Raw genomic sequence first — 18,134 nt, forward strand, 5'->3', positions numbered from 1 at the left:
TTCAGATTCATTGCTAATTATTAGAGAAATGCAAAAATCAAAACTATAATGAGATAGCATCTCATGCTGGTCAGAATGCCTATCATCAAAAAATCTACAAACAATTAATGCTGGAGAGGGTGTGGAGAAAAGGGAACCCTCCTACACTCTTGGTGGGAATGTAAATTGGTGCAGCCACTATGGAGAACTGTATGGAGGGTCCTCAAAAAACGAAAAGTAGAGTTGCCATATGATCCAGCAATCCCACTCCTGGGCATATATCCAGAGAAAACTATAATTTGAAAAGACCCCTATGTTCACAGCAGCACTATTCACAATGGCCAAGACATGGAAGCAACCTAAATGTCCATCAACAGAGGAATGGATAAAGAAGATGTGGTGTATATATACACAATGGAATATTACTCAGCCATAAAAAGAATGAAATAAGGCCATTTACAGCAACATGGATGGATCTACAGAATATCATACTAAGCTAAGTAAATCAGACTGAAAAAGACAAATACCATATGATATCACTTATATGTGGAATCTAATTATGACACAAATGAATTTATCTATGAAAGAGAAGCAGACCAACAGACATAGAGAACAGACTTGTGGTTGCCAAAAGGGAGGGAGGGTGGGGGAGGGATGGATTGGGAGTTTGGGATTAGCAGATGCAAACTATTATATATAGGATGGATAAACAACAAGGTCCTACTGTATAGCACAGGGAACTACATCCAATATCCTGGATAAACCATAATGGAAAAGAATATATATATGTATAACTGAATCAATTTGCTGTAAGAAGAAATTAACACAACATTGTAAATCAACTATACTTCAATGAAATAAATTTTAAAAAAGACAAAAAATTAAGTTCAGATTATCAGATGGTTTACTTCAGGGACAAGAGGTCATTTAATCATCTGAAGAATACCAGTAACTTTAAATTGTTTGCTATATTTAATAATTGGTATTCCCTATGGGGTTGTAAGAAAGAAAGATCATGGCAGATTATAAATATCTGCGGTTAGGTTTTTTTAACTCCTAGAAGATCAGGCAATAGCCTATGAAACCATAATGTTGCCCGAACTAAAACCTGCTGGTGTAGACTATATTTTATATTTCAGGAATACATACAGTACGAATTCTTTCCATCAGCTTATGAAATTTACTCTAAAAGGCAGCGAGTTATGCCCAGGACCTGGGACTACCTTCTAAAAGTTGAATTTGTCCTGGGGTAGCCAGGCAGAGGGGATCCTGGCTCCCACTGAGAGCCACTGGACCCTCTACACCCGACAGTGTGGTGGTCTGATCACAAGTTCACCCGTGGGTGAAGGCAAACACTTTGTACTTTTATCTGTTGATTCTTGCCCACCTTTTATCTTTCTGTGGAAATGTGTAGGCAGACTTTAGGGTCACCCAGTTTGCTTCGAGTCTGTGTCTAATATGGCTTTGCTACCCTCTCTGCATATCCTTCTAAATTCCCTCACCTGCACTCGCTTTCCTCTCCTCCACTTCCTGATTCCCTGCCGCTCTTCTTGCACCATTTCTGCCCTCTGCCCTACTGCATCTCCTGTGCTCTCCCCACTCTGCTGCTCTTGCAGCTACCTTGTCCTACATTCTCCCAGAACTGCTTTTGCTCATGTTCAACTTCTGTTGGCCACATTGACAGCTGCGCTCTGTTGTGTGGGAGGGTCCTTGGCTTCCATTCTTAACCCTTTTCATGGGGAGAGGACTATTTTTATGTCCCTTAGGAAACCACATCATCTGAGCAGGAAGGGTCTGGCTTCCTGGAAGTTTGCCACCAGGAGGACCAACTTCACCAAATTCACCATGTATGAGGAGACATGACTTCCTTCTTTAAAAACTTCCCTACTGGGATTAACAGATACACACTACTGTATTTAAAATAGATAATCAACATGGACCTACTGTATAGCACAGGGAACACTACTCAATATTTTGTAATAAGCTATAAGGGAAAATATATATATATATGTGTGTATGTATAACTGAATCACTTTGCTATACACCTGAAACCAACACAACATTGTGTTAGTTTGTAAATTAACTATACTTCAATAAATTAAAAAAAAAAAAAGCTTCCCTACCATAGGGAACCCGACAACAGGTTCTAAGTGTTCCCTGTCCTCCTGCATTTCAGGGACCATCAGAAGAACTTTACACTATTAATTTTCCAGGACTTCAAGTCCAACTTGGTTTTCTCTGTTAAATGTCATGTCTCCTTGCTCACTTCAAATCTACTGCCCCAAGGATTCATTCCTTTTGTGTTAAAAACTGCATTGCCTCTGGAACAAACTTGAAATCCTTTAACAAACACAACATTTAGAGATTAAAGCAGCTGTGCAAACTTTTAAAAATAAATAAGCTGGTAAAATATAGATACGTATCTTTCCTCTCAAATCTTTTATAATTCTCTGCCTATTTTTTTCCCTGTGTGACCTAATCCAGATAACAGCATTGCTGGCCACTCACACAGAAAAAGGAAACCTCAAACTCATCTGATTCTGTCTCCTTTATACCTCCCTAACCTCCCTCCCCCCTGTGTTGAATAGGTTTTCAAGCTCCGTGTAGGACCCCTCTTTAGGTGTCCCGTAAATGTCCCATCCCTACTGCCACCCCCTTAGTTTGAAGCTGTGGAAGAAACAAAGCTTCACGATGTGGTTTAGGTTAAGAAAAATTGTCAGATGCTATTTCAGGCTCGTCGTAAACAGCAACGAGGTGGAGACAGCACATTTTAGACGGCTACGCCAAATCAAGGGAAGTCGTATTGAGTTTTTAGAGTATGTGTGAAAGAAGAAAGAAAAAAAAAAACCGAGGTGAAGTTCATGTCGATCTGGAATGATTAACAAAAAGGATGCATGAGGAACTATCTCCCATGTCAGCCTTGTTCTGTGACTTCCCACGATGACTTAAACATGTTTCACAAACCTTGACATGACATCCGTAGATGGAAATCCAAGGAGAGATTTCCATTTCAGATGGGGAAAGAGAGGCTCTGTAGGAAACAATTTGACAAGAGCCCCATATCTGTTGACACACTGAATGGCAGGAAAACATATAAGAGAAATTTATCATTTACGACAGAGCTCATAGTGAGCTATGAGCTTTCCTAACTTATGACATCTTTTTTTTTTATAAATTTATTTTTTATTTTTGGCTGCATTGGGTCATCGTTGCTGCTCACGGGCTTTCTGTAGTTGCGGTGGGCGGGGGCTACTCTTCGTTGCAGTGCGCGGGCTTCTCATTGCAGTGGCTTCTCTTGTTGCGGAGCACAGGCTCTAGGTGCGTGGGCTTCGGTGGTTGTGGCTCATGGGCTTCAGTAGTTGTGGCTCACGGGCTCTAGAGCACAGGCTCAGTAGTTGTGGCGCATGGGCTTAGTTGCTCCACGGCATGTGGGATCTTCCCAGACCAGGGCTCAAACCCGTGTCCCCTGCATTGGCAGGTGGATACTTAACCACTGCACCACCAGGGAAGTCCCTAACGTGGACATCTTAATTCTGCTTTCCTTTAGGCACAGAATGAAATATTTTTTCAGCACAGAACAAAAAACTGTTCTAGGTCCAAAGTGATTTGTTTGGCTTTCCCATTAAGTAAAGTTGATTTCCTCTAAATGACATATTTCTAATATGTCATATTTCTAACGTCATGTTTTCTTTTTAAAACTGTCATACAGTAAATTGACTATTTTTTCTTTTGGTGTACAGTTCTATGGATATTAACACATATAAATTTCTATAACCAATGTCATGATCAGGATCCAGAGTAATTCTCCCATCCCCCAAAACTCCCTCGTGCTAAATCTTTGTCATCACACCCTCCCCTCCCCTTAATCCTAGCAACCACTGATCAGTTCTTCATCCCTATAGTTTTATCTTTCTGAGAATGTCAAATAAAGAGAATCATACAGTAGGTAACTTTTCGAGACTGGCTTCTTTCTGCATAGTGTCTTTGAAATTCATGCAAGTTGTTGCATGTGCTGTTTGTTCCTTTTCATTGCTGAGTAGTATTACATGATATGGACGAACACTTAGGTTGTTTCTATATCTTGGCTCTTGTGAATAATGCTGCAATAAACATGGGGTGCATATGTCTCTTTGGTAACCTGTTTTCATTTCCCTTGGATAAATACCCAGAAGTGGGATTGCTAGATTGTAGAGTAGCTCTATCTTTAATTTTTTGAGGAAACTCCATACTGATTCCCAGAGTGGCTGAACCAATAAGTTTTCATTTCTCTGGGATAAATACCTAGGAGTGGTTCATATGATGAGTGTGTGTTTAACTTTATAAGAAACTGCCAAATAAATGCTGGAGAGGGTGTGGAGAAAAGGAAACCCTCCTGCACTGTTGGTGGGAATATAAACTGGTGCAGCCACTATGGAGAACAGTGTGGAGGTTCCTTAAAAAACTAAAAATAAAGTTGCCATATGATCCAGCATCCCACTCCTAAGCATATATCTGGAGAAAAATATAATTCAAAAGGATACACGCACCCCAGTGTTCATAGCAGCACTATTCACAATAGCCAAGACATGGAAGCAGCCTAAGTGTCCATCGACAGATGAATGGATAAAGAAGATGTGGTACATATATACAATGGAATATTACTCAGCCATAAAAAGAATGAAATCATGCCATTTGCAGCAACATGGATGGACCTAGAGATTATGATACTAAGCGAAGTACATCTGACAGAGAAAGACAAATATCACATGATATCACTTATATGTGGAATCTAAAATATGACACAAATGAACCTATCTATGAAACAGAAACAGACTCACAGACATAGAAAACAGACTTGTAGTTGCCAAAGCAGAGGGTGTGGGGGAGGTATGGATTGGGAGTTTGGGATTAGCAGATGCAAACTATAATATTACATATAGAATGGATAAGCACCAAGATCTTACTGTATAGTGCAGGGAACTATATTCAATATCCTGAGATAAACCATAATGGAAAAGAATATTAAAAAAAATGTATATATATATATATATATATATATATATATATATATATATATATATATATATATCTGAGTCTCTTTGCTGTACAGCAGAAATTAACACAACATTGTAAATCAACTAGACTTCAATAAAAAAAAAAGAAACTACCAGACCATTTTTCAGAATTTTATATTCCCACGAGCAGTATATGTGTACCAGCAGGTACTCAGCGTCCTTTTTGGCACTTTGTATTACTGATATTTAAAAATTTTAGCTACTGTAATATGTGTGTAGAAGTATCGCATCGTAGTTTTAACTTGCATTTTACTAATAACTAATAATGTTGAACATTGATTCATGTACTTATTTGCCAAACTTATGTTTTCCCCGGTGTGTCTCCTCTAATCTTTGGCCCATTTTTCATTGGGTCATTTCCCCCTTCTTATTGTTTTGAGAGTTCTTTAGATATTCTGTACCCAAGTCCTACAGCAAATATATGATATGCATATGTTTTCTCCCAGTCTGTACCTTGTTTTCCATCGTCATAGCAGTGTCTTTTGTAGAGTGAACGATTTTTATTTTGATGAAATCCAGTTTATCATTTTTTATCTTTTATGGATGCTTTCTGTGGGCTGTGATTTCAGTTTCAGTTTAGTTTCAAAATCTTTTCAGTGAAAGTACTCCCTGAACTCTAGGTGCTGAACAGGTATAGAATGACGTGACCATATGAGTAGGGGTGGTTACAAATCTTCAAATACTTTTTATCCATATCTCAGTATATCTAGTACCTAAGGGTTTTGATTTTGAATCTTATACCACTAAACCTGAAAGGAGTTTAACTAAAATGCATTTTTGTTAAGGCACTGTGAATAATGTTTTCCATTCCATTCAAATAATAGGCACAACAATCTATAAATTTGTGGACCTTCTGTAGTGACTTCCAAGAGAATATATGCCTATGTAGGGAATAACTTTATTGGACTTTCATAGACTCTGATCTATTAAATATAATGTCCAAATTCACATTCTCATGGTAAGAGTCCTGTGTGTCTTTCCTAAGAACAGAACATAGACGTTGGGAGCTCTGTAGTAAGCCAGTTATTAAAACTTGTTTTATGTACAGTCATCTTTTCATGTGCAACGATCACCCTTTACCTGCCAGGCATCTCATAAATTACATGGGAACATTTCCTTAATGATAGAGTTAAAATTTAACACAAAAACATAATGTTAGTGGAGCAACAAGGTCCAGTTCATACTTGACGAAACCCATGTTTCAAGATCCCATGGTCGCCTATATTGAGTTTTAAGACTATTCCTACCCTGTCATTTTATTTCAGGTCTATAGATCATAAAGTTGTCTCATCCTGTCCAAATTCTACATTCAGCTATTTTAATTTCCATCTGCTTCTTCATATGGGGCTGCCTTTTAAGTTTAGTAATTGTAGAGAGAACAGCCAGGGTAGAACCTGGGTGTGCTTACTTCTGGAGTTTTTATATGTGAAAGACTAAACAAAGAACAAGACTCAAGTCTTAAATCTTCTGTCCTCATTCTTTTTAGTAAGCAAAAGTCTGAGTAGTTGCTGAAAGAATATTAAGCTCTCTGGGATTCTACCTCTATGCCGCATCATTTATACACACCAACATGGCCACACCTCAGACCTCCTTGGTTTCTAGAATTCAGATCATCTAAATCATTAGCCTTTTCTGACTATGTTCTCTACTCTGGCCAGACTCGGGTCAGGCACTCAGTGAAGCTCTTATTGATATATCCTGGGTTGTTTCTCCCTTACTTCCAACATAGTAGTGACAATCCCTAAGCCTTCATCTATCACGACTAGGACTCCAGGGCTGGGCAGGGATAAATGGTGGCTGGAGCCGATGTAATATGTTTATGCTGCCGTTTGCAAACCCTGACATCACCGTGGTACCCGCAAGGTCCCATCAAGCTCCCTTTTGCTGTGCCTCATGCATCACTCATTTTCTGCATCCTTGCCCTTGGGCTGTAATATGTCACAGTCACCTATGAGAGTCATGGAGCCACATTGACTTGGCCCAATACAAAGTCACAGCTGGGTTGCCATTGTTCCCACCAGGCAATCTCTTGGCTAACAACTTTCCTACTGCATTTTCCCTCAAGGTGAACTCAAATCCTCCCTACTGGCTTCAAATCTGTAATGTTGCTGGGCGGGTTCCTTTCCACCATTCCTATTGCTTCTTCTTACGTGTCGGAACTTTCCATGACTGTAAAACTCCTGGCCTCTCTCCAGCGTTTCATTTAATCTGTGTACTGGCTTACTTAAGTGATTTACTTTCTAATTGTGATTTTCTCTTTCCTATAGATTCTTAATTCTTTTCTATTTAGAGAAGACCTTTCAATATTTCCTGTAGGACAGGTTTGATATTGCTGTATTCTTTTAGTTTTTGCTTGTCTGAGAAATTCTTTCTCTCTCCTTCTATTCTAATTGATAATCTTGCTGGGTAGAGTATTCTAGGTTGCAGATTTTTCCCTTTCAGGACTTTGAATATATCTTGCCACTCCCTTCTGGCCTGCAACAGTTTCAGCAGAGAAATAAGCTGATAGCCTTATGGGGTTTCCCTTGTAATTAACTCTTTGTTTTTCTCTTTCTGCCTTTAGAATCCTCTCTTTATCTTTAACTTTTGCCATTTTTATTATAATATGTCTTGGTGCAGGTCTATTTGGGTTTATCTTGTTTGGGGCCTTCTGTGCTTGCTTTCTGTATCTGGATATCTGTTTCCTTCTTTAGGTTTTGGAATTTTGCAGCCATAATTTCTTCAAATACATTTTCAATCCCCTTTTCTCTTTCTCCTCCTTCCAGGATCCCTATTATGTATAGATTGGCATGTTTTATATTATCCCATATGTCTCATATTGCTTTCATTTTTTTTTTCATTTGGGTTTCTGTCAGTTGGGTGATTCAGCCTTTCATTTACTCTTTTTTAAAAAAATAAATTTATTTATTTATTTTTGGCTGTGTTGGGTCTTCGTTGCTGCGCTCAGGCTTTCTCTAGTTGTGGTGAGTGGGGGCTACTGTTTGTTGCGGTGCGTGGGCTTCTCATTGCGGTGGCTTCTCTTGTTGGGGAGCACAGGCTCTAGGCGTGCGGGCTTCAGTAGTTGTGGCATGCGGGCTCAGTAGTTGTGGCTCACGGGCTTAGTTGCTCTGCAGCATGTGGGATTTTCCCAGACCAGGGCTCGAATCCGTGTCCCCTGCACTGGCAGCGAATTCTTAACCACTGCGCCACCAGGGAAGTCCCTCATTTGCTCTTGAGAGAATTAATTTTCTGGCTGGAGTTTGGGGACCAGGACATGAGTATGCTTCTCTCTTTCTCTTTGGGAGCCAGCTGCCTGCAGGGAGCGTGGATTCTCACTTTGTCTAGGTCGAACGGTAAGCTTAGCAGGGAAGAAGGGAGGTCTGCAGGCTGCTGGTGCTGCCTGTGACTGGGTGGGGACATCTACTTCTGGGGTGTGCATTTGGCAAGAACTGGACCACACCCTCTAGCACAACATTTATTACTAATAAAGCTGAGATTTTTACCTCTGTCTGATGTCTGTGTCTTTCTCTGAATTGGCTTTCAGAGTCAGGTAAGGAAAAAGATTGTCATTTACTAGGCATGTCAAAACTCCACCACTTCATCCCACCCCTCCCCCATCATCCAAGCACCGTTGACTCTTATTAATTTATAAGATTAAGGCATTCAGGTGAGCTCTTCCCCAACCTTCTCCATCCCTACGTGTGTGTCTTTGGACGACCTTCTCTCCGTCAGAGGAATCCCACCTCCTTTCTAAGACTGATCTTTCTTTCAGGTCTTTTTCTAATTACTGTCTTGTTTCTCTCCTTGTCTTTCTTGTCAGGGTCTTTCTTACCATAATCTTCTCTTCCTGGTCACTTGGGAAGAGGACGCCAAAGAAGATCTCAAGATCAACAGCTGGTTTCCCATCAAGCCGACAGGAAACCCAAGACCTTAACCCAGATCCACAAATACGACAAGAAACCACTTAACCCAGAGAATTTTGGGGGAATCAGAGCCTGCTATTATAGGTTTGGCTACTCTACGACCTATAGCTCCTTAAGTATAGGGCCAACTGCTTTTAAAATGTGTGATTTATGAGTTATATCCTGCATACTTTGAAATATCAGACATAGAAAATAAATTTATGTAAATGGAATAAAAGATATGAAAGAGTAGAGGAGATAAGAAGAGCAATATACACCACATATTCCCAAACCCTACAATAATACACTTGTTATAATTAAATATTAAGTTTGATGCTAAGCTTCCTTGAAGCCATGAAAAAAGGTAAACACACTGGATTACATAATTCTCATTGTTTGAGAAAAGGAAGTTGAATCTCTAACAAAGTTTTGTCAGAAAGGATTCTTTCCAACTCAATTGCTCTGGAACCTGTGGACCAGTGATGGGGATGCCAAAGCACAAAAAGAAAGGTGTGTTCAACAGTGGGCTTGCGAGAGACACAGAGGTGGGCTTCAAGCTCCAATTGATAGGGATACTTGTTACCAGTTATTAAACTGGTGAGACGAGAATAGAATGTTTATGTTGACCAGTTCTACCTTGCTCGTGCTGGGAAGTTATTTGTAAATGCTGTCCCTGCACCAGCCCTCTTGCTTATCTGATATTATGCCTTTGGGCAAAGAGACAACATGTACCAACACCAGCTCTTGTTTTGATCTTGCTGATCTGAAGGATCCTTCCTTTTACAGGGACCAGAATCATTTGCATATTGAGGTTGTTCCTCATTCCTAAGAGTAAAACCAAAGTTTTGAATCCAGAGGGAGCATCGTTGATTTCCTATTTGATATTCCAGGAGGGAACTCATGGAGGACAGGACAGAAAGTTGCATTCAAATCAAGAGACAAACTTTGGAGTCATTCATTCATTCCAAAAAATCGAGCTCCTGCTACGTGGCCACGTGCAGGCTCTGGGAACAACGTGGTGAGTGGAATTTGTACCTGGTCCTTGCCTTCGTGGGGCTTAGACTCCAAGAGCCCTGACCTAGTCTACTAAGGTGTGAAGCGGTCAGGGAAGTTTGCCAGAAGGAATTGGCATTTGGGCAGAGTTCCAAAAGATGAGCAGGTGGAGGGAAGAGGATGTGCAAAGTCCCTGCGGCAGGAAGAAAGCAGTGGCTTTGAGGGGGTGGAAGAGGGCCAGCAAGACTGGAGGACTGAGCATGAGGGGCGGACAGTCCAGGGTGCGGCTGGACAGATGGCAGGGCCTCACGGGCCCAGGAGTGGTGGGAGCCGCTGAGGGGGCTTTTCAGGCGAGCTGGTGACGGGGGCTGCGGGGGCTGGTTAGAGTCTCTCTGGTGTAAAATGGACTGAAAGAGCAAGACTGAATTCCAAGGACTGATTTCTGAGGGGACAGCTGCAGGAACCCAAGTGAAAAATGATGCTGGCTGGTACTCAGGTGCTGGGGGTAGAGAAGGAAAGATGTGGGTGGACCATGATTTATAGGTGAGGGGAAGTGATCCGACTTGGGGATTGTTAGTGCAGAAGAGGGAGGACTCCGAATGCTTTGCCAGTGACTGTCTTGCTGAATGAGATGGCAGTGGTGCTATTCATGGAGCACAGGGGGGACGTTTTGGGAGGAAAAGCCTGAGGGCGGTGCCCTGAGACAGCTGGGTGGGCTGGTGCCTGGGGCTTTGGGTTAAATGCCCGGTTGCAACCAGCGCTGTGTTAGCTAAAAACTGAGTCACATGGTACATCTCTTCTTGAGGGACTGAATGTTGGAATTTACAAAATGTTGAAATTCTATGATAAAAATAAATGGTTAATTTGGTAGAATTTTATATATACCTTTCCAAGCAATAGGGGAAAGTCATGAATTTGGTTCCTGAACCTAAGCCCTCAAAGCACCCTGCATGGAGGAGCACGACAAGTGTGTAAACTGCCGGTGTGAACACGTTTGCAAATCACTGGCCCAGGTTTTGCAGGGTGCCCGGACCACAGGGAGGTCAGGAAGGGACAGACACCAACGGTGTTGATCACAGATGCTCACCCCTAACCAGACCCTGCCATCCTCATAGTGCTGAGGCCAGTCCCACTGAGAGAAGAGCAGGAAAATCATCAAACGGCAAATGGTGACGCAGAAAATGAAAGCAACCAAATCTATAAGGAAGATTAAAGAAGTGGCAGAAACATCTGAGTACTCAAAAATGTGATTTTAAAAGTAATAACTGATGGGAGGGATAAATTAAATATTTGGAATTAACAGATACACATTATTATGTATAGAATAGATAAATGACAAGCACCTACTGTATAGCACAGGGAACTATATTCGACATCTTGTAATAACCTATGAGGAAAAAGAATCTGAAAAAGAATTTATATATATATATATATATATAAAATGGAACCACTATAACAGAACCAATTTGCTGTACACCCGAAACATTGTAGATCAACTATACTTCAATTAAAAAAAAAGCGACTACAGAAAAAGTAGATAAATTAGGAATTTGGGATTAACATATACACATTACTGTATATAAAACAGATAACCGACAAGGACCTACTTTATAGGACAGGGAACTCTACTCAATATTCTGTGATAACCTATATGGGAAAAGAATCTGAAAAAGAGTGGATATATGTATATGTATAACTGAATCACTTTGCTGTACACCTGAAACTAACACAACACTGTAAATAAACTATACTTCAATAAAAGAAAAGAAAAAAAAAGTAATCACTGGTGCCAACAGTTAGGTAGAAATAACTAATTTTTCCCATTCTCCCACCATCTCTTGCTCCCCAGTGGTACTGGTTAAGGGTGAAGGAAAGCTCCCTTCTCCGGACCTCCTTTTTCTGTCTCTGGCGTTCACCTATGATTCAGCCAAGAAAGAGTCAACAAAGGGAACCGGAGGGGCAGGAATGTGCTCCCGTCACCCCGGGGAGCTCAGCCAAGGCAAACGGGAAGTAGCCTGTTTTTACTGCCCCATGCACTTTCATTCCTCTTACGTGTGCTCGGAGCCCCAAGGGGAAAATGCAATTTGGTAGCGACCTGATAACCACATTCCTGGAGCCTTGGTCCAAAAACGGTAAAAATCCAAACACTGCTCTGGGAAGGGAGGAGGGGAGGAGGCAGGGTGAAAGAGAACACCATTTCCATCCATGGTAAATTACGCCTGTGATTCCATTCAAGTTAATGTCTAACTAGAAAGTGGAAGTTAGGTTATCAAGATGGGGGCACCTTATCTTTCTCATAATGAAATCATGATTATATCTTGAAAGGTTAGTAATTACCAGTAAAATAACAAAGAAGTGTTCCAAAGTTTTATTGAAAATATACCTTATTAAGGCCGAAGGTTGGTGCAGATAACCTTCGAGTTTGGCTGGTAGGATTGCAAGTTGACTAGGTCTAGGAGGGCGGGAGGGGTAGAGCTCTGCAGCTGCCGGGGGCATCATCCCTCCTGTGGGCTGAGGTGGAGCCACTGGCCTGAACACCCACCACGAAGATTTCACGGTGTATTGTGAATTCTGCTATAATTGCTGGGGCCCCTGATTGGGAAGTATGTGCTGAAATAGTCTCTTGAAGTCCTACCATGTTTTTATGTTTCTCAATATACACACGTATATCAGACGATATACACGGTATCAGAAAACTTTAATGCTGAAGACTCCAGGATAGAATGAGGCTCTGGAATCCCCTCAGGCATGTCTCCCTCGCCACACTCATCCTTCTACATGCATTGTTTTTTTTTATAATTTATTTTTTATTTTTGGCTGTGTTGGGTCTTCGTTTCTGTGCGAGGGCTTTCTCCAGTTGCGGCAAGCGGGGGCCACTCTTCATCGCGGTGCGCGGGCCTCTCACTATCGCGGCCTCTCTTGTTGCGGAGCACAGGCTCCATATGCGCAGGTTCAGTAGTTGTGGCTCACGGGCCTAGTTGCTCTGCGGCATGTGGGATCTTCCCAGACCAGGGCTCGAACCCGTGTCCCCTGCATTGGCAGGCGGATTCTCAACCACTGCGCCACCAGGGAAGCCCTACACGCATTGTTGATTAAACTCTTTGGAACAACGTTTTATCAACTCTCATGCTCTTTAACAAGCTTCAGTTGCTTTTATGAAGTGATCAAGGTTCTCAAAAATTATGATTCAAAAAATGTCTCTAGTGCGGGTTGATCGTTCCCGTCTACCTGTGCTGGTGGCTCTGCAGTTTGCAGCCGCAGGAGAAGCAATACTATAAAGTATGGAACACATCACCCTTTCAGTTCCTCCCTGACCTGCCCTCCTCTGCTCATTTACTCACTGCCCCATATAGGCAAGCAGTCCATTCCCCACGTAGTAAGCACTGACATCTTCATGATACTGATCTTGCTGGGTACCCAAGGCAGACGCCTCTGCCCCTCCTGTACCTCTGCTCCGTGAGGTTGGAAAGGTGTTGGGAAGGAGCAAGGAGAGCACAAGTCAGGATGAGGAGGTCAAGCCAGGGCAGACCACACTTGGCCAAGGCAACAACATATGTCAAGGGCGTGGAGAAACGTCCCCAGCAGTTACACAGCCCTGCACCTGAAGGTTCTCTCCATGTATTGTATTGTAAAAGCGCCCACTTTGGGGGTGGGCAAGAACCATCAGGGTTTTGTTTGTTTTGGTTTGGTTTTGGCCTGGAATATTTATGATAAATGTCATCATTCACTTCTATATACAATATGTAACCATCATTTGGAACTTTCACACTACTTTGGGGGGTGGGGAACACGTTAAAAAGCCAAAGTTGAGTCAACAGGAGAACTGGGAGTGAATGTGTAAATGGACTTGGCATTCCCCTTAGACGGGACGGAGGAGCCGCACCCTTTGGCCCTGCGCCCTGCGCGCCGCGCCCCGCGGTGGCCACGCCCCAGGCGCACCTCTCACAGGTGACGCGAATGCGCTCCTCGCTGGACGACTGCTGCTCGTCCTCCTTCTCCTGGAAATGCTCCCGGACACACTGCTCCTCAAACTCGTGCAGCCTCTTCAGCTCCTCGTCGCTGAGAAACAGCTCTGCAAAGGCAGAAGCGGTTGCCACGTGAGAAACCAGCCAGGTAGGTGCGTCCTTGCGAATTTCACAGCCTGCCTTTAACCAAGCTCCCTTCCCCATCCCTTGCAGGCAGCTCCCTGCTCCTGCCGCTGGTTATCACACAAAGACTCCTTGTAATATGCGGCGATCATATTGACATTTCCGCTGGAGCTAAACGGCTCACTTTTTAACACAAAAATCCAAATTACAGCTATTCGGAAAGTGAAACCAAGTATGATTTTCCAGAAAACGTTTTGCATGTATTTTATGGATAGAGTCAAGTGGACAGGAGTATCTTCCCATTCTCTTTAGATGCAACACACTAAAACATTTTGAGGACATCGCGGGTGGTGCAGTGGTTAATAATCCGGCTGCCAACGCAGGGGACACGGGTTCGAGCCCTAGTCCGGGAAGATCCCACATGCCGCAGAGCAACTGAGCCCGTGCACCACAACTACTGAGCCTGTGCTCTAGAGCCCGTGCTCCGCAACAAGAGAAGCCACGGCAATGAGAAGCCCACGCACTGCAATGAGAAGCCCACGCGCTGCAAAGAAGAGTACCACCACCCGCCGCAACTAGAGGAAGCCCGTGCGCAGCAACAAGAACCCAACGCAGCCAAAAATAAATAAATAAATAAATTTATATATATATAAACATTTTGAAAGGAACATTGGATTTATAGAGAAAAGTTATTTTCAAGAACTGTCTCAATTTCTCATCTCTTCATGAGTGGACTTTCAGTGATATTAATTACTAATAAATAAACAAAACTAGAATAAAATCAGCATAAAATGAGAAGCATTCTGCAAAGAATAGCATTTGGATAGAGTGCTGTGTTTTCACACATTTAAGTAGTTTAAGGAGATTTCCATGCAGGTATCCAATTAGAATAGTCTTTCTAGATTAGCCCAAGATAGAAATGAAAGAGTCCTGCACATACTCAATCCACGATCCTGTTCGTCTTGGTCCCCTTCTCTTTTCTTCCTGCATTGGCGGCTGAGACGCATAATGATTATATAGACGTGGCTTAAAATGATCATTGGTGGAGGCAAGACTGGCCGGTCATGAAATGTCATAATCAGCTGATAACGCTGGAATTTCCACACTTGGTTGGATATTGACTTTACTTCAAAGAAGGTATTGCTTTAAAAAGAATACATGTTTAGTTAGTTGTATTACTTTTAATTGTGATTTCCCAGGGCAATCAGAGTTACTCACATTGAATTGAAAATATGCAATGAAATGGCCTTTTGGGGTCATTCCACAAGTTAGTACTGACTCTGAATGACCTGTCTTTTGGTTTATCTATCAGCGTGGCTTACCAACATTCAAGGACATTTTACTCATATAAATAATTAAGAATTAAGTGTATTGAAATTGCTACCCACTGCTTTCTTGCGAAACCACACCACAGTCTACTGACTGCTCAGGAAATTTTATTTCATATATTTAAAGGTATGAGCCATCCCACTAAGCATTTTGAAGTATTTAAACTTTAAATTCAGTCAACTAGCTGACTACATTTTTTTGGAACTGAGTTGATTAATTACTGAACATTTTGACCAAAGATGGGTTATTTTGGATGTTGGGTAGGTACAGTCTTTGTCTTCTTTGAGTTTCCAGTGGGAGGCAGTAAGCCTAGAATTGTTGGAATCCTGATCAAGCGTGTTGTCTACACGGGGACCTTAGAAAAGTCAGTTAACCTCTGTCAACCTTCATTTTCTCATCTGTCAAGTCAGGAGTGTAACCAGATTCTCTCCAATGCCCTGGTCAGCTCTGAGAGTCTATATTTCTGTGAAGGATTTTTCCCTCACATTTTTCATCTTAGAAACTAAAATAAATTTTTTCAACATTTATTAAGCATGGTCACATCCTCAACATATCATGCCAAAAGGGGCAAGTTTTACAAGAAATTTGATTGTGGATTTTAAGCCATTTCTTTCTTAGGCCATTTTATCTTCTATTCGGTAAGTGATAAGAAAAATATTTCATATAATAGTACAGTAATTGTCACAGCCTATGAAATTAACTTTGCTTTCTGTGCCTCTGATAATGAATTCAAGGCTCAGTTTGATAAATCTTCTCTGTCTCAGGAGACTTTCATCTAAGAAAATATTTTCATTAGATTAAAATACATGCCAAAAGTGTTAAAATACTAACCAAGATTGAATTTAAATGTATTTAAGTGTCAACTCTTGATTTAGGAATACATGAAGGCTGATTATGGTTGAACAAAAAAACATTGTGAAAAATTCTACGCATTTGAAAGCCCTAGTGGAATTCCATGTAAATCCTGGGCAACCTGGGAGATTTCTGAGATTACACTGAAAATCTGTAAAATAATAAATAACAAATATACGGTCATCAGCGGTGACACACACTTGAAAACGGCGATGAGCAAGTTCACGAGCAGGATGTTGGCCACCAGCAGGTAGCATGCCATGATGGCGGGCGTGAGCCAGGCGCCCGGGATGCAGGGAGGGAGCCGCTTGCCCTCCTCATCGTACTGGTTGTCACCACAAGGAGCTGAAACGAGAGTCTGTCTTTTTGTGCTTGTCCTTTACATAGAATGAAAAGAATAAATAAACTGACCTATGCTATTAAAGGACCTATTTCATTTTTACTATGTTTTTTTTCTGATTTCATAAGCAATAATTTTGAAATAATCATAATAATTGAAAAATATCAATTCATACAAAGGAGATAAGGAACTCATTTCTGCACTCACAGATAGTCATTCTTAACTTGTTATATTTGTAAACATTTTCTCATTTCTGTGTTGTGTTTGTCATATACAGAAGTTCTTCATTTTTAAGCAGACGCATCTATCTATGCGTCTATGGTTTCTTTACTGTTATCCATTAGAAAGTGATTGGGTCTTCTAATTATTTAACATTAACTTATGTTGTCTTCTTGGTCATTTGTACATTAACTTTGAAAATAATTTTATTATGAGGTAGGAGGTAAGGATCCCCCCTAGCCTCCAATCCATTAATTGACTGTTCTGAGCGATGTTTGAAAAAGAATCTTTTCTCTCTCTGCTCATTTGAAATGCCACTTTGATCATATGGGACTTATTTTCTGAAGAAAAAGAGAGGATGATCTCAACAGTAATTAGTGAAGTAATATCCATGAATTTATAGTCTATTTACTTTTCACTTCCTTATCATTTAAAAAAGTACTGACACCAAAAAACAAGAGAAATATTTGAAACTGGTATAAGACTATCGGTAATTAGCTGAGGAAGAAACTAATTAATACACACATTTCATGGACTAGAGTCATCAATTATGCATAAACTTACGATTAATTTCCATGGCGTACACTATAGAGTGATTGGAAAGCAGCATTTTATTTTTTTTAGTTTTGAAAGGAAGGAAGAAAAAAAATAAGACAGTTGAGAGAAAAGTCAAACAAATGATGAACAACACAAGATCTGTTTTGCTGTCAAGAAATGTAAAGTGTTCAAGCTTGGGAATTACAGATTCACGCTTGGAAACAGTGATCTACTTAGGAGAATTTTACACATTATTAATTCTAGGAAATATATGTATATATATTTCATGAATATTTATTTTACCACGTCATAAGCAATAGCAAAACTCACTAGTGAAAAAAACTGTGAAAAAGACATGAGGCTACTGACAGATGATCATTTTAACATGTAGGTTGACCAATCAAGCATTCCCTGTATCCCAACACAAACACATCATAAGCACAAATAAATACAAAATTATTATGAAATAATCAGACCAAGAACTGAAAACCTACATTTCATGGTGTCACTGAAAATAGCCTCAAGTTTGCCTCTTCATCTTCTCTTGTTACCCAATTTAGTTAAAAAAAATAAAAATATTACAACTTACGTCTGGATCCAGGGACTTTTAGCATTTATGTATGTTTACTGAAGCTAATATTCCTTTGAAACCAAATTAGATTTTTATGTTCTGGTTTACCAAGCTACAAACACATTCGCTAATTGACTCTGAGATACTCATGATAAGGATGTGTTCTGAATCACGTGATGAAAGCCAGTAGGTAGAAGGCGTTGTGCGACTGGTTATCAGTCTCACTTAGTGGAGATATACCGAACAACCCTGCATTTTCTACAAGGCAAGGATGTTCAGAACCTTCTATTC

At 40.9% G+C, this 18,134-nt stretch overlaps 1 protein-coding gene across 1 annotated transcript in view; it reads right to left on the reverse strand.

Moving 5' to 3' along the window:
• The window catches only part of TRPM1 (transient receptor potential cation channel subfamily M member 1), a 109,075-nt gene that overhangs the window by 2,504 nt on the left and 88,437 nt on the right, over positions 1 to 18,134 (reverse strand). Inside the window, exons 23-26 of the mRNA XM_036842630.1 lie at positions 17,300 to 17,320; positions 16,377 to 16,521; positions 14,936 to 15,138; positions 13,847 to 13,979 (exon numbers count right to left, since the gene is read on the reverse strand). Of these exons, the coding sequence (XP_036698525.1) occupies positions 13,847 to 13,979; positions 14,936 to 15,138; positions 16,377 to 16,521; positions 17,300 to 17,320 (502 nt within the window). The remainder of the gene's footprint in view (positions 1 to 13,846; positions 13,980 to 14,935; positions 15,139 to 16,376; positions 16,522 to 17,299; positions 17,321 to 18,134) is intronic.

The sequence above is a fragment of the Balaenoptera musculus genome, chromosome 2 (genome assembly GCF_009873245.2).
Source record: "Balaenoptera musculus isolate JJ_BM4_2016_0621 chromosome 2, mBalMus1.pri.v3, whole genome shotgun sequence".
NCBI classification, from domain to species: domain Eukaryota; kingdom Metazoa; phylum Chordata; class Mammalia; order Artiodactyla; family Balaenopteridae; genus Balaenoptera; species Balaenoptera musculus.